Source organism: Rissa tridactyla, chromosome 6 (genome assembly GCF_028500815.1).
Source record: "Rissa tridactyla isolate bRisTri1 chromosome 6, bRisTri1.patW.cur.20221130, whole genome shotgun sequence".
NCBI lineage: Eukaryota > Metazoa > Chordata > Aves > Charadriiformes > Laridae > Rissa > Rissa tridactyla.
Window position 1 is genome coordinate 69701038 of NC_071471.1, and position 26390 is coordinate 69727427.

Below are 26390 nucleotides of genomic sequence, written 5' to 3' on the forward strand. Positions count from 1 at the left end.
CTAAGTAAGTCACTTCAACTCAGGACAAGCAGTTTCTTCCACACTTGATACCATCTTTAACTCATTGTTTCTCATCAAATGACTAGTGGTGATAAGAATTTCCTGAGATAATAGGATTCTATTTCTAAGCAGTAAAAATAAGTATTATCAGATGCTACTTGGCATTCAAATTTGCAAGAATGGAAGAAAATTCCTCCACCCAATTATCAAACATACTCATTTTGGCCACTGTTATGTTACACAAAAGACCAGGAATTGGAGGCAGCCCCTTTCCAGAGTTGCCGACTCAGTCCTGAGACCCTCAGAAGTGCAACGGTCTGGAAGAGAGATGCTGAGCATTGAAACAATTCCTTTTCTGACGTTACATGTACCACAACGTCTTATAACTGACTATTTCCTACACAATACCATGTTAACAAAACACTAACGCCTGGAAAACGAGAGAATGCCAGAATTCAGGTTTCTTGTGCAACTTTCATTTCGCCTGCCTTGTAGTTTTTCAGTACATTTTCCCATCTGCTTCCACGAGCAAGGTTCCTCTATTTTTCAGCCCACGTGGACTGTAGTTGTTGAATGAGAACCTATTCCGTATTCTGCTGCTAGTGGTGTGTGAGCCCAGACCTCAAGGACACACTGTTCAAATACTGCTGAAAAGCCAGAACCGTTACAATTCTTCAGGGGCACTTCTATTGGGGGTTGTTGTTTGGTTTGGTTGGTTTTTTTTAATGACAAGATTTTAACAATAAGAAAGTGAGCCACAAGCAATAATTGACAGTGTGAATATTACGTCCACTTTTATGGACGAGAAACTGAAATAAACAGCAAGCAAAAAGCACCCCTGCCATAGACCCAGGTTTGTATTTACCAGAGTAGCATTACATAGCATATTTATTTAAATATTACTGGATACGGTTTGCATTGACTTCCATCACAGGTGGAAATGTGGAATACAGAGTTTCTGTCCACCCGTGAAACGAATTAACTAGCCTTATGCAGCTATGGCCGAGATAACTTTGTTGATGAGGAAACCATCCTTTCCTTCCCCAAATTCCCTCCCCCGTTTCACAGACCCCTTCCAACCTCTGCAAAAACATGAGCCAGCTTTAGGCTCCCACCAGTGCTCCCAGCCCTCTCCCACCTCCTCTGCTCACATTGTGCTCCCCAGGACCTTCCTTGCCTCCTGCTGAACCTTCAACAAGAAACCCAGACCTCTAACCCAGCAGAAAATTCTCCAGATTTTTCATTGCTGGGTTGTTCAGCAACTGCAGCTGGGAGGGTTCCCCAACTCTTAACGCCGAGCAATGACCAGACACACGCACGGATGTGCAGCACTAGGGCCATGTCGTCTCCTGGCTGCTGCAGGAGGTGTGGATTCTGCTCTGAGCAGCAGCTGTTGACATCAGCTCCTTTTCAGATCACATGTACCTTGTTTTAACCATCAGGTGCCCTATGCTGTGAACTCTTCAGAGCAGACACCCTCTTCAATGAGGGCTTGGTCAAAATCCAGCAAACAGCAGACACCGCTGCAAACAAACAAGTAACAAGCAATCAACCGAACTGGCTGCTGGAGGAAGAAGCGCGTTTCCTAGTTAGTCTTGAGTTTCCATCTTCTGCCTGAAAATGCAAGTACCTCACTCCAGTAGTCCTGTTCCTTTTGACAGAATCATAGAACCATAGAATCTTCATGGTTGAAAAGGACCTTTGAGATCATCAAGTCCAACCACACACATAGACACACACAAAAAAAAAAAAACAAACCAAAAAAAAACAACGAAAAAACCCCCAACAACCTACAATCTCTGCCACTAGAGCATGCCCTGAAGTGCCAAATCTAGACATTTCTTAAATACCTCTAGGGATGGTGACTCCACCACCTCCCTGGGCAGGCTGTTCCAGTGCCTGACCACTCTTTCAGTAAAGTCATTCTTCCTAATATCTAATCTAAACCTCCCCTGCTGCAACTTCAGACCTTTTCCTCTGGTCCTGTCATTATTCACCTGGGAGAAGAGGCCAACCCCCACCTCTCTACACCCTCCTTTCAGGGAGTTGTAGAGGGCAATGAGGTCTCCCTTCAGCCTCCTCTTCTCCAAGCTAAACATGCCCAGCTCCCTCAGCCTCTCCTCATATGCCCTGGTCTCCAGACCCCTCACCAGCCTGGTCGCTCTCCTCTGGACACGCTCCAGCGCCTCAATGTCCCTCTTGTACAGAGGGGCCCAGAACTGAACACAGCACTCGAGGTGAGGCCTCACCAGTGCCGAGTACAAAGTACATTTCCTTTGAATGGCCACAAAATCAATGGGGAAACATGAGAACGGAGAGAAAACCACCATCCCAACTGGCTGGCATACCATGGGAGGGTGCTTATTCAAGCTTTTCAAGACTAACTATAGTGTCAAAGGACTCGGCCTATCCAAGAGCCATCAGTATTTACGACAGTCCCCCACTCCCACTGATAAAGGAGGGGATGTGAAGGGTCAGGGCCACACACAGATCCTATGGTGACTGGGAGGTAAATACTCGAGGAATTCCTACAGGAAATACGATTATGGGTAGCACCAGAGAAGCCTCATCCAAAGAGGACACTAGGGTGCCTCTCAGAATATAAGTCAGTAAGTCAAAGAGGCGAGAGACTCACGCATTAAGCACTGCAGAGTATTTGTGACTGTGCTGGCATTTATCAGCCATTAGACATATCAAAAGACCTGAAACAAAAAAAGAATATGAATGGCTTGTTTGGCACTGCAAACAGTTCTGCTATTTTGCAAAGTACAGACAGCTTTGGTGGCACAAACTGACGCGTAAGGACATGATTTCCCACTGGATAACGACAAATCCTGAAGCAAAAACTCTTATCAGGAAATTTCTGGGCTCACTTGGCCGTGCGATTATTTTTTTTCTTTGCTTCTTGTTCATCTCAGGGCTGCCACTTTCGAGGCACGTGTTGAAAGCTTAACTGACTCATAAATGTCAGTGCAAACTTTAACCTATAAAGCTGGGCATTAAAATTTCATGGCAGCGGTGTTGCAGGCAGCCGGGTAGCGCAGTGGCAATGGTATGGAGCAGAGGCAGCACACGGGATCGTCGAACAGGAATTCAGTGGGGCTGGACAACCCGTGTTCTACACACTGCCATCCTGTATCCTGGATGTGCCACCACTACTGACACGTCCCCATTAAGCTTCTACATTTCATGAGGAAACGATAACGCAACCTTGCACACTGCCACAGCAGCTTTTCCTCTGGCTTCCCAGCCAGGCTGTTCCTGAAAACACAGCCAGCAACTGCGGAGGGCCACTCCTCACTCCCTGTCTAGCTCCCAGTATTATTTCATACTTTTTTAACCATATTCACAGAAGCACAGGATAAAGAACATCTGAGGAAGCAGCAGGCTGGGCTGTGGAAGTGATGCTTCAAGTTATTTCCTTGCATGGGAATGCCTCCTGCAAGCACCAGAGCCCTGCGGGAATGATGGATTCCAAGCACCAGGAGTGCTGCAGACTTCTGAGCTAGTGGTTTCCTCGGGGCACTGACATACACCTTGTTCTGCCACAGGTAGCACAGAAAAAATTACACCTAATCTCTCTCTTCTGTTGTTTCCTAAATGAAAGGCAGGTGAGCTTCTGCCCTGAGGGTTATTGCTGCTGATGGTTTGACATCACTGCCGGGAGAGTCCCACGCTGCAACAAGCACCAGGGCACTGCCAGCCAGAGACACAACCGTCTGCGGCCGGATTCTGCGGCTGAACCTCCCCTTCAGCAAAACAGCAAGAAAAACAACGTATTGGCAATATTGCACATCTTGCCTACATTCAGTCATCTTAGCAGGACCTGCCATGGTTTCTACTCAACCTGTAGCTTCACTTGCTTTCTGCTGCCCAGAGGGAGGCAGAGGAGGCTGGGAGCAGTGAGGAAGAGCAGGAGGAAACTGCCAGGCTTATGAGACAAGGAGAAATAACACAGATATCTGTAGGATCATGCAATGGGAGACCGTCATAAGAAATTAAAGTCAGGGCAGTCATGAAGGATAGAAGGGCTCTACAACTACTTGAAAGGAGGTTGTAGCGAGGGGGAACTCCATCTCTTCTCCCAAGTAACAGGCAACAGGAGAGGAGGAAATGGCCTCAAGTTGCACCAGGGGAGGTTGAGGATGAATATTAGGAAAAATTTCTTCACGGAAAGCGTTATCAAGCATTGGAACAGGCTGCCCAGGGAAGTGGTGGAGTCGCCATCCCCGGAGGTATTTAAAAGACGGGTAGACATGGTGCTGAGGGATATGGTTTAGCAGTGGTTTTGTCAGTGTTAGGTCAATGGTTGGACTCAATGATCTCAAAGGTCCCTTCCAACCCAGATGACTCTATAAGGGTAAGCTTATTTCTCGCAGCACCTAAGTTTGAGGGCCAGTTGTCTGAGCTCCTGCTCTCACCTTCTTCGCACAGGCTCCATCCTTGCTCCGATTACTCTGTGCTCATCTTCACCTAGCTCTGCTGCTCCCCCCGCACCCCCTGCACGCTGGCAGAGGTCCCCACCTCACACCCACCACCCCTGTGCCCCAGGGAGCGTCACAGAGCACCCAACACCACCTTCAGCTGCGTTGGCAGTGCTCACTTCATTTCTTTCCAAGACTGAGAAATTGCCCCAAATTTGGGAACAATGACGGGCACACTCCTGACACCACAACAACTCTGCTGCAAAATTCAGACCTTTTTATCCAAAACAAAGCAGACCAGTACCGTAGCTGCAGGATCACAGCTCTGCTTTGTTTCAAACACAGCAAAACCAACATCCCTCTCCCTCTCCCGCTCAGACCCAGCTCTACAATTTTTGTTGTAATTCTATTTTTTTAATTCACCCCGAGGTAAAAAATCCTCATGGAATGGAAAATTTCAGCTCAAACAAATTAAAAATGTGTCAAAATTACAAGCTAATGGGAACAGGATCTGAACTAGGGGTGCTGGACTAGCCTAACTAAATACAGCGCCAGCGGCTCCACCTCTAAAGCATATTTTGACCCGCTACGTAATTAGACACAATTCCACAAACTAGAGTTATGTAAACCACTCCACATACATTATTTTTGAAAGTCCCAGCCATTCACTGGATACATCTTTCCACCCACACGGATCCAATTACAGAATCGGCACCCAAACTCTCTGGGACAGCCAAAAAAGAAAGAAAAGGGCAAGCCAAGATCACTACAAGCACACTCCGACTTAGCTTCATTCGTACGGGCATCACAAACACACTTAATTCTTAACAGACTGCTCTAGATGTCTTTATAAAATTTCTTTATCCCTTCAAGTCTGCATCCCTATCCCACCCGTATTTTCCTACAGAGCAAAATCCATTACCTGGTGCAAAGAGCTCACCTCTTCTGAACAGCCTGCTTAGAGGAAAAAGTAACACCGTCATACAAAGATGTCATAACTCTATATTAAAAAAAAACAGAGGAACTGGTCAAGCTGAGTAACGCAATGAGACTGAGCTGCTTCTCTTCCTGGAAGACTCATAAACCTGCCCATAAAGGCTATGAACCAGCATTTTCAAAGACACCACCCCCTTTTATAGCTTGGATTATTTTTCCATGCCAGATGCACGTTTAACAGAGTCATACAAACACTGCAGCTTCTTAATATACTCTTTTAATACTGTGGCAGTCTGTAAGCTATTTCCCTCAACATGTGACTAGCTGCGTTTTTAGTAAGTGCGTATGAAGAAGAATCCTTCAGTGGCAGTTTGTACAGTGCGATGAAGACCTGAAGTGTTAAGTATTATCATTTGGGGGTACGGATAGTGATTACAACACGCAGCCTGAGCATATTTCACCTCCAGACCTGCCACCATCCTGCTGGGTGGAATGAAGTCTCTTCCTAGCAAACTCTCCAAGGGTTTGTGTGTTGTGAATAGTGAAACGGATGGTACAGTATACGCAACTGCATAAAAAGCACAGAAATCCACCTACATACCGCAAAACATTTAGCTTTTCATCAGGTAAATGTAACTTTGTATCCCGTGCACTTGTTTAAAGCCAAAAGCTGCACAAGTGCTTCCCCATAACCGGAACTCATTAAAAATGACTTCTTTGGACCACATTGCACTCGGCTCGATGGAGCAGTGGAGATTCTTCTCACTGAACACTGTTCTGTTAGCAAAAAGACTCCTCTCATCAGCCTGCTGAAGTAGTTCCCTAATTTCTCATCATCTTTCACCAATTATTCCGTATACCTTTCAAGAGAAAAGCTAATTTTTTTCAAAGTGTGTTTTCACAGCAGCTGGAATGGCCCCTCTTCAGGGCTTTATTATTCTATAATCCAAGATTAGGAGTTTGTAATAAAAAATAGCCATCAGAGATGCCAGTATAGTATACCACAGTCCTACAACTCTAGTATTTTGGAAAGCCCTAAGCTTTTTGCATTTTTCAAGGTAATTTTTACGATGTTGCTTACACTCGGTCCTAATCTGTTGCTCATAAATACAACACAACAGTGCCTTACAACGGTGAATCCCATCAGTTCAACCAAATCACAAAACAAGTGGCAAATGACGAAGTATGCTTTAAAAAGTTATGTCTTCTGCACATTTACAGATTAGAAAAGAATATCTTTTGACCAAGAAAGAAGAAAAAAGCTCATATATCAGAGGAAAATAATCTAAACTTCAATCACATCTAATGCTCTGTTAGCAGGTTTGTCGTACGATCCTTTTGAATTTCTTGTACACTCAGCAACTAGATCTGATAGTAAACATCAAACCGGGAAGGCAGCTTTTGAAAATCCAGGCTCAGCTGATACAACTCTTTTAAGTCAAGTTCAAAGTAAATTTTGAAGATGAGATAGCAGACTACACCTGAGTTTTTATGACATTCAATAGGAGAAATATGCAGCTCCACACTGCAGCGCACCCTGGATACTCCCTCCTCCCAACTCTCATCTTCTCTGCTTTGCCTCCCCCCTCCCCCTCCAAAATTAAGAGGGCAAAATTAATAGAGCTAAGTAACTCACGACAAGTTTAAAGCAACAGCGAGGGAGTTTTACTTCGACGTGATAAAGTAAGCAAAAATCAAGGCAAAACCGACCCAGTCCTGCTGATCAGCATTTTACACTCACTGGAAACTCCACAAACCCCACACATTTTGCACGAACGGACGCCGTGCAGCTCCCCTGTGAGCTCGGCGCTTTCACCCACGAGCAAAGCCTATTTCACCTTGTTGGCATTCAAGTAATAATGCAAATTGTTACCCTGAAGGCCACTATCCATCTCCTTAAGAGCAGATGAACACTGTAACTCTTTAAGAGATATGACTTAAGATATTCTTCCTAAAATAACACTCTGTTCTGCTTTTGCTGCTGATGGTAAAACTTTCACGAGTGTCGGTTTGCATGAGAGAATTATCAGGGTGTACACCAAAATGTCAGAGCTTGTTTGCCATCACTTGATTTCTATCGTAAGTAACTTACACTATGTGAACTGCAATAGAAAATGTTATCTATAGACTTTTTCTGCTGGAAAAATTGAAATAGAAGGTGAAAGTCATGGTGACATTGTAACATAGTATAAATACAGAATGATTTACAGCATTATCTGCCTTATCACCGCACAGCAACGAAAGAGAAGTTGTTCTAACAATTTTCCCCAAAACGTAAGAAATACTTCAACAACAACTGTTAATTTTCCACAGGATGACAGTCAACATTATGGGACATTGTCTACTTTCACACCTCCTGAGTGAAGACGCAACTCTGAAACAGCCAAATCCCTGCCTGTCTCTGAGAAACGAGGCAAAGTCTGACGCGGGGAAGGCCGAGGGCAGCTGCATGGAAGTGGAGGATGCTGAGCTTTATTCAAATGCCTCACACGGCGCTTCCCAAACCCTGCAGCCAGCCCGAGGAGAGCATGGGACTGAAGTCTTGGATGCTGGAACTGGCACTGCTTGGAGAGGGAAGGGAGGAAAGTTATGGCACCAGGCTGTGTGTCCCGGCTCTTCCTCCAGCCAGAGGAGACCTCCCAAAAGCAGCACATTTAACAGAGCACAACTCTTTTCTAAAGACAGTATAAATTTAATCTGTGTTTCAAATTGGGACTGACTAGATCATTTCAGTAGAAATAAGGCTAAAAGAAGACCTGGTAATTAAACAAAAATCCTGTTCGCAGGACTACAGATGACTTTCAAATTAGGAACCAGTATATGCCTTGCCAATGTTTCAACATTGGTATGACTGTATTTTGAACAACACAGAGGACAGGTGATCTAGTCCTGGATGTCTTTATGTCTAAATGCTGTAAAAACCAAGGAAAAATTAGATATTCTACCTTAATCATCCGTCAACTTCTACAGAAAAACTGAAGCATACTCTTACCTTCACAAATTCTGTCCAGTCGCTGCCGCTTGACTTTGTGTTTATCCACAAGTGCCATTCTTGACGGTATTTTGCAACTTTCTGATTCAAAAAGCAAAGCAGTCCCCCAGGAGCTTAGGAAAACTCACAGGAATGGGCGTGCATACCGCCACTGTCGATCCTGCAGAGAAACGAAAGGATTCATTAGGATCCCCGGCAGACCAGGTGAGACCTGCCTGCCCCCAACAGCAGAGCAGGTTTCTGGAAGGACAGTTGCGAGTTTAATGCTTCTGACCCAAGGCCAGGCTGGCGGGGCTTGGAGCAACCTGGTCCAGTGGGAGGTGTCCCTGCCCATGGCAGGGGGTTGGAACTAGACGATTTTTAAGGTCCTTTCCAACCCAAACCATTCTCTGATTCTATGATTCTAACCCCTGCGTCCCACCGGTCACACATCGTACACTGCAAATCAAGACTATAGCCCCTTTATCTTCCCTGAGATCAGAAAAAACAGCATTGTACACAAGAACCGCCGAAGCGCTGTATGGCCTTCCCAGTTTTATTTCTGTCTTAAAAACCTATTCCTAGCAGATAAAATCCATTAAATTATTTTGTAGGCTCACAGACACTGAAAGATTATTGGAGAGTATATAAAAAAGGGAAAGTAACTCTTGCTTTTCCAGTACTTTTACACACATACACACACACAAACCACTTTCATATCTTATTTAAGCCTTACCCTGTAAAAGTCATCAATAGACCTTGAATTTGCAACTAGACCTTGATACAAATTCCAGCTGTCACCGTAGCCCGTCCTTACCTTCATACTTGAAGCGCTAACATTAAACTTTGGGTGCGAGAGTCGTTTCTAGCAGGCACACTTTTAAATGCTGATGAAATAAAGCTACCCGTAAAGCTGTATGTGTGGCTGATTTATAAGAAAAGCTCTGCAAAGGGACAACAGCTGCAGGCTTTTCTGCATTTTGGTGACACAGAGGAAGACCCTAAATGGATCCTCTCAGCTCTGATGGTTTTGTTCCTACAGAGAGCCAAAGGTTCGTTTAATCCCTCAACGCTCTGACCTGAGCTCAGGCTGCAGCCCCTGAACGTGCCGTTGTGGCCCTTTTACCCAACAGCTTCCCTGTAAAATCCCGGTATGAGCTTTTCAAAGCAAGTTCCACAACAGTATTTATGGATCAAGCCACACAATTAGAGACCTCATGCTGACAACTGAATTCAAACAATTCAACACTACACGCGCTAATTTTTTACTGAGTTATGCTATACTACCAGTGATTCAATATCCTCTTTTATATTTTAAGGTGAAGACAGATGACCCTGATAGGAGCTACAAACCCTCCAGGGAGCATCCTGTTCAAGAAGCTCCTGCCCCCCCCAGCCACCCCTCACCCTTTTAAGCCTACTTAAAAGGTGTCAAAAGAGCAGAATTAGTAGAAAGCTGTAACTTCTGGAAACAAAGCAAAACACCACCACCACATTTTTGGAGGCCTTGCAAGGAGAGACGGGGAAGAGGGAGACAGGCACAAGTGCAAGCACAGCAAGAAATCCTCTCCCGAGTGGCCATCCGTATCGCGCTGCAAAGTCTCAACCACTCTGCCTACAAAGTACTAGAAAGGGTTAAAAAAATAAATAAATTCTGAAAAGACAGGAATAACCACAACCTTGGTACGAGTCATTCAAACTGACCCCCAAACAGCTCCTCCGTGGCAGGTGAATTTTCACACTGCATTATTTGCACACAAAATTTTCACGACAAACTAAAAAACCGCTGGGTTCACGTCATATAGGACACAGGAGAACAAGACATCGGGAATCAGAAAAATCCAGGCTGACATCCAAAAATTGACCTTGGACAACGTCTGTAACCTCGACTTCTGCTTCCCCTTCCATAGAGCAGCGATAGCAACACTTAACCCGTCTTCTTGAAACACTTCAGGTTCTTCACATTCACATAGTCCGGTCAGGCGTTTCTACCTTGCGTTTTATTCCTCTGCAACAGCTTACGGCTCTCCTAAAACCACACCAGGGCAGCAATAACTGCCCAGAAAACCCAGTTAACAAACGCAATAGGCGAGGCTGAGCATGTGAGGGATGAGGGCTCTAACAAAGCCGCTGCATACCAAGATGACAATTTCATGGAGATTATTGTTATTATTATAAATGGTTATCAATTATGCATCACATTGATAGTTAATTTATAAAAGGAAAAGGGTTGTGTTGGTACAACTGAATTCTGACTAAGGGAAGATAGGCGATTTCCTGGTAGTTAATGGCCAATTTCCCAGCAGCACAACTGCAGCATAATCTCTGAGATTTATAGCAATAATTAATTGATTTTTTTTAAACATAGGGATGCTAAAGAGCTCGATTCCCACTCACATTAATAATTAATGCAACATTCTAAAAGAAGCAGAAAACTTCCATTCCAGAGGCAGAAGCTTGCTACAGTCAAACTATTTCTTACAACAAAAATGAAACTGTTAGCGTAGCTGAAGCCCGAGTCGCTAAGAGCATTTCCATCATCAACATTTAAAAGTACAGTCATGATTTTTCAGCTCTATTACATCCCACTCCGCTTTTAGGGAGAAACACCAGGTTATAAAAAAGTAAAGCCAGGAGAAAGTAAGCTAGTGTTTTGTTCTGAAAATGCTCAAATGGTTCATTATGTTGGGGCTGCAACTCGTTCCCCCTTTTTTCCCCAACAAAATCAATATGCAAAGTGTATTTAATTTTGACAAGAGTGCATTTTCTGATGGACAAATGCTTCCATTAGAGTTCTTTTCTCTTACCATCTCAATTCCCTGCATTACTCCCTGGAGGAAAACTTTCTACAAAAGAAACTAATAACAATCAGAGAAATTACTGCTCATATTATCAGAATCCCACGCAGCTTAATGTAATGCCCATGAATGAACTTCTTCCTAATGATGTTAACTATTCCAGCTTTGTCTGACAGGTGTCCACGATGATATCAACCAGCAATAAAAGCCCAACTCAGAAGACTTATTAGAAATGTGGCAGGAGCTGCTGAGCAGGATTTGGCAGGGATGGATAAAATGGAGAAAAGCAGATGTGCAGGGCACAGAAACAAGCGGATACTCCCCAGCCTTGGTATGAAGCTGTAATTAAGAAAGCAGTTCTTCCATTTGTGGGATGGAGGACGCAATTAGTTGCGCACCCAACTTCAGTCTGTCCTCAATGATTTCTCCATCCAACCCAATCTCAAAACAATCGCAAGGCTAAATGTCCCCCACAATAAAATAAATATAATCAGGCTATGCAGGACAAAAATCATGGTCAGCAATTAAAATACAAGAAAACCTCATTGTGTAAGGAAATTTGAGTGAGAGAGGCGCACGCACAAAAATTGTACTTCATCTTCAGCAAGATTAGGAAACAAGTGAAGTGATTTACATACAGTAATTGCATGGCCATGTTAGCCTCCAACAGTGTCTTTCAAAATGTAAATTTTCTTGAAAACCCTCGGACACAATGATAGTCCAGCAGTTCTTTATTTATTTAAAGAAGGAACGTACTCAAACACAATGTTTGAGGAAAAAACCCAATCCTGACGTAACACATTTAAATAGCTTCTTAATACTGCCCGTTAAATACCACAATCCATGAGCCAGAAAATGAGAGCAGAGAAAGCTGTAGCAGGGCTTGTTTTTCCTGCTTTAGATGGAAAACGGAAAGAAAGAAAAAGTGATTTTCCCGAATAAAATGCACTGTTAGACAAAAAGAAGAGAAAGGTGACTTCACAAAGAATGTGTTGTCTTCTAAGCTCTCTCTCAACTAGCACTGTTCTGTCGTCTTTTCATGGCATACGTAGGTAGCACAGGAACACGAACATAAATAGGGAACGTCTATTTTAAAGTATCCGTCACAGGCATCATCAAACACCGTGGCACCCAGCAGGTGACTAAGAGCCACCACTCTATACAAACTGTGTCTCACGTGTTCCCTCTCTGCGCCCAGCTCCGGGAAAGCGGAATGGTGTCCCCTACACCCCATTTTGCGACAAGACGACGCTGACGCAAGGACACAGCCCCGCTGCAGCGCCGCAGGCTGTGGCAAGCATCATGAAAGGACCTGTGAGTTTTGCCCAAAATGCAGCTCATCGGCAAGGATGCAATAAATCCGCGATTGCTGCCTTTTAAGGTGTGAATGAACAAGTGGTACGAACACACCACTTCTGCCAACGAATACATGGTCATAGGTTAAGTGTGACTCCTCTTTAACTTCAAATACAAGCATTTTTCTAAACAATCAAAAAAAGCACACACACACTCCCAGATCCTCAGTGGAGTCAAAATCGTGTTGCTCACAGTTTCCAACTACATTTTCTACCCTCTACAAAATATGCCATCAACAAAACGGAGATTCCCTACTACAGGGAACTCCTGGCTCCACGAACCGCAAAAGCTCCCATTTCCAAACAACAAAGGAAAATTTCTGCCCTTCCTCACATCTAAACTGGGTTTCCACATGTACAACTCCTTACTTAAACAAGGGAAAATCCAGTCCAAATGTTTTGATGATACCATCGGACATTTCCTAGGCTGTTGGGAAGGAGAAGCTCCCAGAAAAGGTTTTGTACTTGTGACTACTGCAGGACATCGTTCCTCTCAGCTGGAAGCAGACCAGGATGCCCGAGTGGTCCATAATGGTGAAGTTAGTATCTGTCAATGCCAAGGGCAACTCTCCCTGCAGCGTCCTTCGTGTTAAGGTCCAGATTTCCAAAGCTCAATCGCACTTGAATTGAGATTTCAATGCAAGAACATCCCTCAGAACTGTGAACTGTTTAAGCCCTGCCTCAGCATCACCGGGTGTTAACTATTGTCAACTAGCTGCCCATTTCCACCGCTGATTATTTCAGACGTCGGCAGCTGCCATGGGGAGGGCAGGAGGGGCTGAGAAGCAGAGTTCAGTGCAAGAAAGGAAACGCGGAGAAAAGAAAGAAGGAAAGGAGACACGCAGAGATAATGACAGGGGAGGGAAGCGGACAAAGGAGATGGCACAATGCAGGAGGAACACTTTGTGAACACTGTGTCATCATCCTTCCTCCCTACGCCGGCGGCACATCCTTAAGTGGGATGCCCCGCTCAGCCCCCATCACCTTCTCTCTCTAAAGCCCTGGCACGACCGCAGGGGAGGAGGGAGGCACATGGAAGGGAAGGCACAGACAACACGATCCTTTTTGAGATCCTGGTTTTGGATGTTTTCTTTTAAACAACAGTAAAACAACATGGGGAACTCACAGTGCCAAGACACCATTAAACCTGATAGCCCAGCAGGAACCAGAAATGGATTAAACATTTATATGGGTAGTGAGAACAAACATAGATTTTCATTAGCCACAATAAAAAGAGTAGGGTTGTTGTTTTGGGGTTTTTTGTTTGTTGTTGTTTTTTTTTTTTAATGCCATTGTATGGGAAATAGGATGCTGGGGAGAAAAAAAAAAAGCTTTTTCCCACTTTCTGGAAAAACTACCTTGGCTCTAAATCAAACCTCAGTGCCAGGCTCCCAACAGCCTGCATCCCCCCCATGGACCCTCAGCACCCTCAAAACAGTGAGGGCAGGCCTCTTGCTACAAAACCATTGTTAATTAGGTTTAATGCTTTTACTAGTTATTAGTATGATTTTGCTGCCACAGAGCGTTCAGCGATGTTTTGCATTAAGGCCTCTCTGTGGGAATGACTGGATGACGCCGCGGGTGGCAGTTAAGTGTTTTTTGTCTAGGTGACTCACTTGTTTTCTGCCCAGAAACTTAACAACCAAAGTCTTGCCCCTCCACTGCCTACCTGGTGCCTTCCCCTGAAAACTGCCGGGGAAAGCGCACTCACTGGGAGAGAAAACAGTAACGCAGCAGGTTAAACGTGCTTCGTGGTGAGCCGGCACTCCCACGTCAGCACCTGCTGATGGCAAATAAAGAGCTCTGCTGCTCTTCACCGTACAGAAAAGCAGAATAACATGCTGTAGGAGTCTTGCGCTGAAGAACTGGTAACAATTTTGAAGAACTTGCTATTATATGAGTGAACAAAATGTACCATAACGGCATATGAGCCTGCACATCTGTTGCTAAATTAAACACGCTACATAACGATGCAGACCACATCTTAAACCATTATGCAACAAGATACAGACTGTGCTAAAATAATAAGGCTTCAAAGATGACATAGAGGGCCTGATCCTGCATTCCTTTTAGCCCTTGAAAGTCATGGTGACTACCCCTCATCAGTTCTATTCCATCAAAGCCACTTCTTGACTCAGTAAAAGAAGAGTCACAATTTTATTTGTGTGTGTGTATATATATATATGTACATATGCCCTTCAAAGGAAAAAAAGACATACAGGTTTGTAGCATTTTCCTTCCTCTCCATCTTAATAATGCATAAAGCATGAGAGAGGTTTTTGTTTAGATCTGGATTTTTTTTTTAAAGTTTCTTTAAGAATTGTATTTCAGGTTACAAATCGCGCTCCAATTTGGGTTCTTGCTAGTCAGAAAGATGTTATGAAGACCTACTGAAATGACAATATTCAGGTTGCCTCAATAGCCACCGTACAAAAGAGAGAGGACTAAGATACCTGGGGTTTTGTTCCTATTTTATTTTTCAACATTTTTTCCCAATTTTATTTTCCAACATTAGCGAATAGTTCTTGGCTTTGAGAAAAGAAGATCCAGGCACGCTCCCTCGTCAGGTACTAACAGCCCTCCGCAAGTCCTCTGTGAGTCTTCAAGTAAAAGTAGGAAATACCAGAACTGGCACTCCTTCCATTCCCAAAGCTAAAATACAAACAACCACCCCAAACAGACAGCAAGAAAATCGCTTTAAAGAAAATAACTGTCATCTCTCTTTCTGGCATCAGAAGTGAAACCGGTCGATGCTCTGCCTACCCTGCACCAACAGCCTTCAGGGGCCTGATGGTGGGCCAAACAGTAACCAGGAGCTGAACCCAAATTATCCACTTAGCTTTGAGAGCACCTAATCCATCTACTAATTAATCACGGGCCTCCTTCAGCCTCTCTTATCTTGTTTTTCTAAGTATCTGACACTGATAACGCGCACACTGATATTGCTACAGCACATAACCGACTGGGAAACTACTCTTAACTTTTCAAATAAAACAAGAGGAAATGATACATAAATAATCTTACAGCCTCCAAACGACCCTGCCATACTGAAAAATAAAATCTCATTCTACATTTTACCAGAGTTCTTTAAATTTCTTGTTACTTATTTTCACTAATCGTAAAGACTAATGCTGGAGCGAGGTGAACCTTTGCTGGTTGTGCATCTGGATAACCAAAAGCTCGCCTCTATTCAAGCCGTTATTTGCTCCTGTAGCAAAATCAGCACAGCCAAATTCGAAACCCCGAGAAAAATGACAATCTGCTGGTTTGTGGGATGAGCTATGCAGTTCCTTGGCCATTAGAGGGCATTTCATACTGCAGAGTGAAGCGCCGGCACAGCCTGTGCACAGCATCACTAACCCCCATCTGGAGCTGCTGCAGAACAGTTTCTGTCTACTCTCATTTAGTAATTGCCACTTTTCAACCTTTCCATATGCTGTATAAAGATGAGCAAGCAAGAGCAAGGACAAGAGGAAAATAAGATGAAATAGCTATGAAGAAAAGTCCTGGTTAAATTAACACTTTGGTCCACAGCTATTGTTGCTTCCAAGGTTTGGTTTTGTTCAGCTCACTTCTTCCCCCTCCCTAACTCCAACACAACAAACTTCATCCTTTTTACTCTCACAAACAGCACTTCATGTTTTAAGTTCAGAAAAACTGTAAATTGTGCCATCGCACCACTACCCATCTCCGGAGCTAGAGAGGAGAGCTCGTCTATCTCCAGAGCTGAACAAAAGTAAATCCAACCTCCTCACTGACAAGAGGTACGACATGGCCACTTACCTTCAGACGTCTCCTTCTAGTTACTACTATACTGCTAAATGTGAACTTTAAACTGTTTTCAGCTTCTGCTGGCTAGGAAACCACACAAAGCCACCCACTTCCCTGTTTCGGTGGTTTTCCTCTCTCCATCTAAATACAAATCAAATTAGGAAAGAGACAGATATCTCGCTATACATCTCCAAATACACGTATGTTTGTAATCAGGGTGGCCAAACTTCCTGACTGTGAGCTGCATACCAAAATCTTCATGTGGCTGAGAGCCACATCCTCCCAACCTCCATACCCTCCTCCCACCACACAGGCCCCTGTGCCCCCCTCTAAAGCCTTGCGTTTCTCGCATCACCACGACTCAGTGCTGCCAATCCACCAAGCCCGCTTTCCTTGCCGGTCTCCGTCCAAAAGCACGGGGCTGGCAGAGCTGGTGGCTGCATTTTGTGGTGCACTACAGCAGCACCCAGCACTCCTGCCTTGCAGGATTTCATTAAACATCTGTACGTAGTATGTACTGCCACGATACTCACAACTTACTCTTGAATTCCTCCTTAACAGACAGTTCAAAGCAGCAAGCGCAGCAATAGCAAGACTACCAAAAGGGCCCTAGATATCAAAGCTTTCCTTCAGGTGCCCATGCTTAAAGACTAACAGTAAACCCAAGACCAGCTATCTTTGCGACTCTTGCAAGTCCTTGACTCTGTATCACTCCAAATAAAAGAAATAATAAAAGAAGCAACCAGATGAATGCATCCTTACAAGCAAACACCTGGGATACTCGGGGAGCACAGCACTTCCTTCCTCTGCGCCATCTGTCCATGAAGACACCCCACTCCCACCTGGTATCCTGCATCACAGGTTGATGTGAGTCAAGAACATGAATGACAGCACCCTCACCCCTGCCAGCACAGCCCACCTACAGACCTACAGGATGTACAACTGAAGTGTCTCCAGGTCTGGAATACTACCCTTCACTCCTAATTTCTTAATTCTTCCATAATCAGGATCAGACAATTAAATCTTGCATGAAGACCCAAGTGGCTCCAGCGATGAGCTGCAATACAGGACGTTCTCCTTGGGCCCTGTCCCACAGTGACCAAACACTACATAGGACAATGGCTACTTATCGGGGAAGGTACCTTGGTGGCCTCAGCCCAGTTCCTTAGGGGATGCATGCTCATATCCCAGGGAAGATGACAGCAGTGCACACCAGCCCACACCTTCACGCCTCAGTTGAGGGACAGAGTATTCTCCTTCTGCCTGGCAGGAGACTCCACCATTCAATCAGGATGGAGCAAGCTCACGAGAAAAGTCCCTCGTGCCCCAGCTGCACCATGGTCCAGCAGACCAGGAGACTCAGCTCCCCACTAGCACACCAAATTCACCCGTACGGAACAAACTCCTTGTGCTTCTCATTGTATCACAGGTATCTCAAGCTTTTTTCCCTGTCAAGTCTCCCAGAGCCTGTCCTGGGAGCTGTGCCTGGACTGGAATCAGCAAAAAGGAGCAGTGACACTCTTCTATCTCCAGGAAATCTTTGGAGTTATAATTTGCCCTTATCTTAGCGCTTATATTTACAAGCCTCTCTTACATAAAAAGTCCTCATCTGCATTGACTTATTTAGCAACATGAAATAAAATAGCCTGAAGCTATTCATGTTGCCTAACATACTTTTTTTTTTTTTTTATGTAGATGATGCTCTGTGTAAAGGAATATTCAAAGGGGAAAACAGTGTTTTGTTTGTAACACTTATTACTATCACCGAAGAAAATATGTTTAACAAGTCTCCAAGGGGGGAAACACATGTAATACCTTTAACAGCTCAGCTAATTCATCTTTTGCTGCCCGACTGCTGGTGAAATCTCAAATGGAAATTCTCAGACTGGAAATGTGGAAACCCCCATTTCTTGTGGTCCAAGAACTGTTCCTGCTATACAACCTCTTTCCATCGGAGTGAGTCCTGTTTGTTTTCAGCACATACCAGCTTTACAAAAAAAAAAAAAAAAAAAAGAGTTCAAGAGTTCAAGGCTACGTCTCCATTCAGGCGTACACCCACAATGCAAACCGGCCTCTCTGTCCTGTGCTGAAGGCATTCCTCTCCCCACCACCTACCTACAAAAGGGCCTTGTCCGAGGGAAATGAGAAATGAAGGAAGGAGCTGGATGCTAAGAACGGTGAAGAGGAGAAAAGCCCAGCCAGGTGTTGGGGCATCAAGGACCAGGAGGGCTTGGATCAAGAAATGAGTCAGGGATGAGGATGGAGGGTGGCTTTTGGAGTAAGCAAGGGTCTGGGGAGCCCCTGGGGACCCTCCTGCCCTTGGGGCTCCCCTCATGCAAAACCCATGCTCCAGACAAGACCGAGACCCACGGGGTCAGGCAAAAGTGCAGTCAGGATGAAATGTGTGAGTGTTCCCATGAATTCCAGCGGGAAAGAGCTCGGAGGGATGTGGGGCAGCTCCGGGACAGCTCAACCGCAAAACGCTGCCTTGTCCCCGCTCCTCCATCCCCATCCTTTCCTCCGCATCTTGCCTTTGCTGCTCTTGCAGCATCGCTTACGCGGTTTAATTTCCAGAGGAGTGAAAGGAGAGGGAAAGAGGGAGCCAAGTGAGTGGAGAGAGGTTTAGATAACAGTAATAAATAAGATTAAATAATTCTCTTGCCACTAACCTTTAGCGGTAAGTCAGAGTATCCTCTGCAACCACCACAGGTTTGCATAATCTACACATCTTTCTTATAAGTCTTGCCAGCTCACTGTAGCAAGGCTATTTCGGGATTTAACAACACTCAGGTTATTGACCTAAATTTATACAGGCTCATCTGGAGCCATAACGGTCCATTGTGTGCCGAGGCCTGCTCGGGACGCCTTAATACACAGATTATTGATGCAATGAACTGTGACGGCTCCTATAGAGCTGTTATGGTTTACTGTAGCAACACCTACTCGGGGTCCCTTTAATGCGCAGATCGGTGACACAATAGAAAGAAACGGCCACTACTTGGGGATGCATTATCCCACGGATCACTGACATGATAGACCCGCAGTGGTTCCAGCCTTCTCCCTTAATGCAGCGGGCAAACACGCCGAAACCCCAGGTTCCCAAATCATGGGGAGCTGTGGGTGGACGAACAAGAGGTGTGCGGCCCAGTGATGTGGGGACGCTGCCCCCCTACCCATCCAAACCAGCCGGCTTGGAGGTGACATTTGCAGAAAGCAATTTGCTACTGAAAATAAGGATTTATAACGAAAGCCCCGGCGGGACCAAACTTTTAGCAAGAACAGCCACAGGCCTGCATTATAGATCAAGGCTAAAATCCTGTATGAGAAATACATGGAAATTAGCCAGAAAAAAAATCAGGGTCCAATTTTCAGCATAAAAAAAAGGAAAAGAAAACATTTTATGTTCTAAAAGAATGTGAAGAAAGCAAGCGCAATAGGAAAGCGCACAAATATCTACATTTCTCCCTTTTTTTCCTCTTGAAGAACAAAAATAATCTTAAGAGGCTGAAAACTAAGCATGGTTTAAAGAAAGTCCCTTGTGTAGGGAGACCTCAGGCTGAGAAAAGGAAAATTAAAACATTAACACTAACCAAGTGTTCGCAGCCTCCTCACAAACAGCAGTGAATAGTTCAAAAAGCTGCAGCTGGCTTTTCACTATCGCGTGCATCTTCCCCACTATTTACCAGGAGCTTTTTTTAACATCGGTGACACTTCACATTCAAAACTGCAGTTAAAAATAGACCGTTGGTCCTCCCGTTTTAACCCTGCAAATTCCCTCTCCTCCTTTCCACCTCCCACATGCCTGGTGGTTTCCGTCTCGCTCCTCCTGCCCCACCGTGAGCTGCAGGGGGATGGAGGGGTGAGCTGGAGGGGGCTGCCCAGCTCCAAGCCCAGGGTTCCCCCACTTCTGCCCCAAGCCTGGGAGCATCCCTCTCCCATTTCTTCCCAAAGCTGGTAGCAGGCTTTATTTGCAGGAATGAAGGCAATGGGTCTATTCCGTATCTTGATTTCTCTTCCCACCTGCTTTTGCAGATGACGTGAGTCTAGTGCTTTAAAAAACTGCACCCAACACTAATGTTTTCTCTCTGGCCTTAAATCCTGCAATCAGCAGCTCAACCAGGTGTGTAGAGAAAGAAATTCCTTTGTTATCCTGTAGCTACTTAAACGCTGAACCTTCAAAACCTCCTCGGGAAACAGGCTTGGGGAACGGCTGCCGCTACTACAAGGAGCCCTGCACAAGAGAGACTCGAAAATCAATATCCTTCACCCAACTTATCAAATTTACCGAGGACATTTATACAGTATAATTAAATAGAAAAGAGATACAAATACAGAAGAGTATTTGCACGGCACTGCATAGCAATTGCATTATCTCTGGAACAGAGGACACTTTGACAAAAAGGAGGGAAAACACCATATATCAACCAAAGAAGCTGCAAGGAGCATGGGGAAGGTCTCCGCTCTCATTGCTCACAGGGAATGTTTAACACTTAAGTAAAGACAGCCGCAAAATATACATCAGCATGGGTACCCAAGGCATTTCTGCAGGTCCTGTTCAGTCAGCCAAAACGATGCCATCAGAATTACGCCAGTGATGAATATCATCCAAAACGCTCAGTCGCTTCTCAGACTAGTGTAGGGTCTCCAACACATGTTGGGGCACTTACCCCTCGCTGGTGTGGAAGCAAAGCAGACACTATTATGTCACTTTTCAGCATATGAATGTACCAAGTAAAATCGATTTTGCCCAGTAATCCACTTGGTAAGTCAGTGACGTTTTCCACAACCAGCAGCCGTCTCTGCAGACTTGCAAGATAAAATCTTCTGTGCAAGGTTAAACCTGGGAAAGGCTGACTGCCAGCGCAGGGCAAACTAAAACACTGTGGAAAAGGCAAACTAGATTATCTGGCTATTTGTTAAACAATTCTTCTCACAAGGGTTGTGTTACAAGCATGCTTTGTGAACGCTCCTTGCTTTCAGGTAGAGCCAAAGAAGCTGCCTCCTCGCTCAAAGTCCCTACAAGCAGCACACTGCTGTAGATGCGACATCTCTCTTGCCATGTTGACCTCAAAATTCAGAACAGCCGAGCGCGGTGCTGGACACACGCTCAGGTCCGAGTGTCGGGGAGTGAGAGCCAGGCATGTTTGCAAAAGGTGCCCAACTACAGGGTCCAAGGTTTGATCTTCATGGTTCCCTAGAACAATTAGGCATTGCCTAATTACACTGACCAACAAAAATCAATATACAAGATGGGCGGGATTCCTACTGCTCCACTGGAGATGTTTAGGACATAATCATTTTGTCCAACCAGCCTGCCCCAGAAGACATCAGCAGATAACTCGCGAGATGGACTGAACAGGGGCTGAGAGAGGACATGCACCACTGGAGCAGGGGCAGGTCGCACCATGCACTGCTCCCACCACATCTCAGTTGCCCCAGAAGCAGAGGTGTGACCGTTCAACAACATCTCCATCGCTGCTCCTTCCCCACACACTGCTCCCCCCGCTGCCAGGCGCCACGGGCAGAGGGGAAATCTCAGCCATCCTCTTTGCAATACACTCATGGGGAAGAGTGAGTATCAGGTTAAAGGCTTCTTTGTTGCCTGCCTTGTGTCTTGATATGTTAACATGAATCACACTCCACTCTATTTTGAGCAATCCTTTATTAAAAATGCCCATGAGTCATTTTCTCTAAACTTGAAACTATAAAAATGGTAATGTTCGGGTAATACTCAGGAATTTTTAAGATTTTGCATACTTCTCTTTTTAATTGAACAGGAAAAGGAGGGTAACCTGACCCACAGAAAGAGCTTTTTTTCCCTTATTTGTCCTGCACAGACCCACTGCTCTGGACAGAAATCACAACTCATGGAGTAAAACTTCTGAACGCACTCCACTAAATACATATGGAGAGTAGAAAGAAAGAACAAATACAAAAGAAAAAAAAATCTCTTTAGGGAAAGGCAACAAACCAAACAAGTGACAAGCTGGGAATCTCTTTTCAGCCTACATTCAGCATTGTATTAAAAAAAGAGTCTATAAAGGTAATTCCATTAACTTTAAATTAACATATATCCCCTTCCAGATGGCATAACTCAGTAACTAAAAATCATACTGGTATTTATTTGCACCTCCAATGTCCCCCGTCTAAAACTAAAAGAAGAGCGAAGGATTCTATGATTTTTGATTTACCCTCCTGACTGACTGCCGCTAACCCAGGAACACACGCTGTGCACCACCCAGCCCAGCAACCCAAATAGCCCTCAAGCACCACAGTCGAGCTTTTTTCATCCCAGACATGGAGACACCTCGCCCCCACCAGATGAGACACTACTGCAATGCCAAGTTTGGAAAAAGGCTCTTCACCAACATGGCAAGCTCTCAAATGAATTCACACCATGCACACCAGCCTGCCTCCACGTTTCTCTCTCTGCATTACCTCACTCCAGAGCTTGTTCCCATGGTGTCCATGCAGGATTGGCAAAAGAAAGCAGGCTTTGGCCAGCAGACCCAGCAGAGAAACTTCCTTCAGCTGTTTCCTGGATGAACTAGGCGTCTCTGATATTTGTAGACACACAAGTCATGCTCAGACTTGCATGTCCATCAGCCCAAAGCAAATTAGAAGACATCAGGAATGAGGAAGCTGCTCATTCCCACCACATTTGTTCACAAACTGCTTGAGTTCCTTCACAGATCCCACCCAGCACCATGTGCAGCAGCAGACCTAGAGATGCGGCAGAGAAGACCACGTGGCAAAAAAGCAACACCCAGGTGATATCCAAGCAGAGCAGCCTGGATCACTTTGTGACTCCCTGGGGCAGGACCAAGACCCCTGCGGCAGCAGGTGCCAAGACGGCTCCAGCCGTTTGAGCTTGGAGGTGATGCCAAGACCCCTCCAAGGGGTCTAACCTATTCTGCTCTACCACCACAAACAGGGATAAGGACGATGGACTTACTGTGCCGGCCGTGGGGTTGCAAGTCCAACCTGTGCAAGAACTGCTAGGGAAAATATTATAAAGGGAAACTCATTTCCCCCGGGCTGCCTGATAAAGCCCATCAGAGGAAACATCTGCCATCCTCTGTGGAGGACAAAAATGAGGAGGAAGTGGTTGGTCCATCCAGAGAAAAGAAAGTCAGAAACATTAAACGCACATGGGTCCTGACCAAGGCAGGAGACCCACTTCTGCAGGCGGGTCTCAGCAAAACAGGTTAAAAAAGCAGTTTTATAGACTAGCGAGTATGAAAACGGCAGCAGCCCACTTGATGAGGTCAGGGACTGAAGTGGCCTATGGTACTTGTAAGAGAAAACATCTGCTCGTGTTAAAAGGTCAGCAGGAAATGAATGCTATTTACTTTGTCCTTATTGGTTAGGCCACCGCTCCTCGAAAGAGAACCACACATGGCTTAACTTAGCAGCATTCATGAAAACGATGCAAGCCCCGCAGCGGCCGTCCCACTGGCTGCCCACCTTCAAAGCCCCTCAGCGCACCCAGGAAGCCCCGGAGCCAGCCTCGGGAGACGGCTGAGGGTGGCCATCCCCTGGCATGGCCAAGTGTGTCCTTCCCCTGGCATGGATGTGAATGGCCATGCGCTGGCAGGGCCAAGGGTGGCCATCCCCTGGCACGGCTGAGGGTGGCCCTCTCCTGGCAGGGCCGAGAGTGGTTTCCCCCAGCAGTGCTGAGAGTGGCGGCCTCCTAGCATAGCCAAGGGTGTCCTTCCCCCGGCGTGGATGTGAATGGCTGTCCCCTGGCAGGGCTGAGGGTGTCCCTCCCCTGGCATGGTGGAGGATGGCTGTCCCCTGGCATGGCCGCCCCCCGGGGGACCTCCCGCCGGCTCCCTCCCTCATCACAGGCCACCACCCCACAATGTTTCAGGGAGGGGGGGGAAAAATCCTTCACGCCGCCTCAGGAACAAGCCGTTAAAATAAATCCGTCAACATAAAAGCGAAAAAACAAGAAGTTTCTTCTGAAAAACAGGAAGCGTTAGGTACATAACAGCTTAAAATAGCGCCTGCTTGATTTGTTGACGAAACAGGCATCCCAAGGGGTCATGCCTATTTTATAATTTTTTTACTTTTTTTGTGGACAGGCGGGCTCACCTCGGTGGCTGCCTGGCAGCTCCCTGCCCCCCGGCAGCTGCTGGCCCTGCTCCCCAGCGCCGGGCCGGGCCCAGGAGGCCGATGGCGGCGGGCCCGGCCATGCTTCCTGTGAGCGGCGCAGGGGCTCCCACAGGAAACCCTGACAGAAAACAACCACCAGTGTGAATCAGGGCTCGCGCGAATAAACACAGGGAATATTTAAGGCCGGTCTACCCGCCTCGTTAAAACTCAGTCTGAAGCTTTAAGTGTGTAGGAAACCCATTTCAAACTTTCCCTCACGGGCTCCCCAGCTGGCTCTTCACCCGTTGGAAAGCACGGCGTTGGCCAGGCAGGACAGGCCACCGACGCCTAAGGACAAGCTTGGAACGATACGGCTCTGATTCCCCAGCCTATGCAGACAAAAAGCTCACAACCAAGAAATCCCAGGACGGTGCCTTCTGCAGAACAGAGGAGGGAGGAAATTTTACACTCCAGCTTTCCGTCGAGGCTGTGCGACATTTTCCTACTGCTCAGTAACTCCCCAGCTTGGGCTCCGCCACTCCCTCCCCACAGCTGCCCTCCTCATTCACTCTGCAGAGGTGGACAGCGGCAGCTTTTTTTGGTCTTAATTAAAAAAAAAATTAAAACAAGAACAACACTCTCAGATGATCTGATGTAGATGAAAAACAACCGTACCAAAACGCAGGTCGAGATACTACCCCTTCCCACAAACCTTGCTCTACAGACCCTGCCCGCCTGCCTGCCTTCTCCTCACACCACACAACACACCACACCAGACATGAAGGGGCCCCTATCGTGAATAGCTAATTATTGGACCACATTAAATTATTACTCAAATTAAGATTTGTGGGTTTCCCCCTAGCCTAACAATACGCCTTTGACACAGCACTGCAAATACACTAGAGTAGGAGCAGCAGTCTAGCTCCATGTGCAATTAGGCCAGCATGTGGATCTTATTGCTCCTAAGGACTCTTATTTGATTTCCCGCACCACCAACTGGTGAGAAGTTTTCAAGTCTAAATACAGAAGAATTAGATCACTCTTTGGGGTGGTCGCATCTGGGGTTGGAAAACCAGATGGAGCGCGTTTTTCCGAGTCCTTTGTAATTGAACCAGCACACGAAGTTGCTAGGAAGCAGGCAAATACAATCACCGCTTTGGGGCAGCCAGCAGCAGAGCCGGTGCCGTGTCTGCCAACACTCGTAGACACCATCTTAAGTGCTAGCAGGGAAGAATGGTCTCACGGGCTGGGGTTTATAAAATATTGTCGTGAATGTGGACCTACTGCAAGCATGCAGGAGCTCGGTGACTCCTGAACATAAACACCTGCACCCACGGTCTTCTCAAAGGAACCTGGGAGATGGATGATTTCCTCAGTTCCCTAAAAATGCAAAGCTCGCAAGAGTAGTCTGTGAAACTGGGGAATAAAGTGGAGAGAGAGGGAGAGGAGGGAGCAATAAGCAACCTTCACCATTTCAAAGCACAGAGAATCAACCAAGTAGAGAGATGGCCACCACGTGTGCCATTGTGTTTTGCAGGCTGGACGGAGCCTGTGATGGGATTAACCATCTCTAGAGCGACCAGCCATCAACACCACAGCCAGCCACGGCGGCTGCTGAAGGGGTTTGCTTCTGGTAAGGCCATATCACAGGGCTTCAGGAGTGCCTTGTACCAGCAAGCGTCTGCCATGGCTCTTCATGCAGCATCACCTAAACCCGCCGCTCATTCCCTGAGCTGGGACTGAGCTAGGAAGGAACGCTTTCCTTCCTGGGGACCAGCAAGGTGCATCTGACAGAGCACAGGATGGCTGTTAGGTCTTTCCTACTCAAAGCATGCTTTGTAGACTGAACAGGGTGAGGGATGAAGTGGTTTTAATCAGAGTTTGGCCAGCAGCACTGCATATGCACAGAGATATACAGCCTAATAGGACAAATAAATCCTTATCTCCGCAGTTACCTGGGACCCACTTGGGAATCCGCACCTCCACTGCATCTAACAGGATGAAGAACAACTTCTTGCATTGCTTCACTATTCCCAGC

The 26390-nt window shown here is 45.9% G+C and overlaps 1 protein-coding gene across 4 annotated transcripts in view; it reads right to left on the reverse strand.

Annotated features, from left to right (window-relative positions):
* CTBP2 (C-terminal binding protein 2) overlaps positions 1-26390 on the reverse strand; it is a 146835-nt gene that overhangs the window by 56382 nt on the left and 64063 nt on the right. For 3 of the 4 annotated variants that reach the window (XM_054207332.1, XM_054207333.1, XM_054207335.1), the window contains one exon: positions 8353-8512. In XM_054207332.1, coding sequence (XP_054063307.1) covers positions 8353-8410 — 58 coding nt within the window. In that variant the 5' untranslated portion in view covers positions 8411-8512. Of the gene's footprint in view, positions 1-8352; positions 8513-22693; positions 23033-26390 lie in introns of those variants that run through there. The other variant, XM_054207334.1, reaches the window with a different exon arrangement.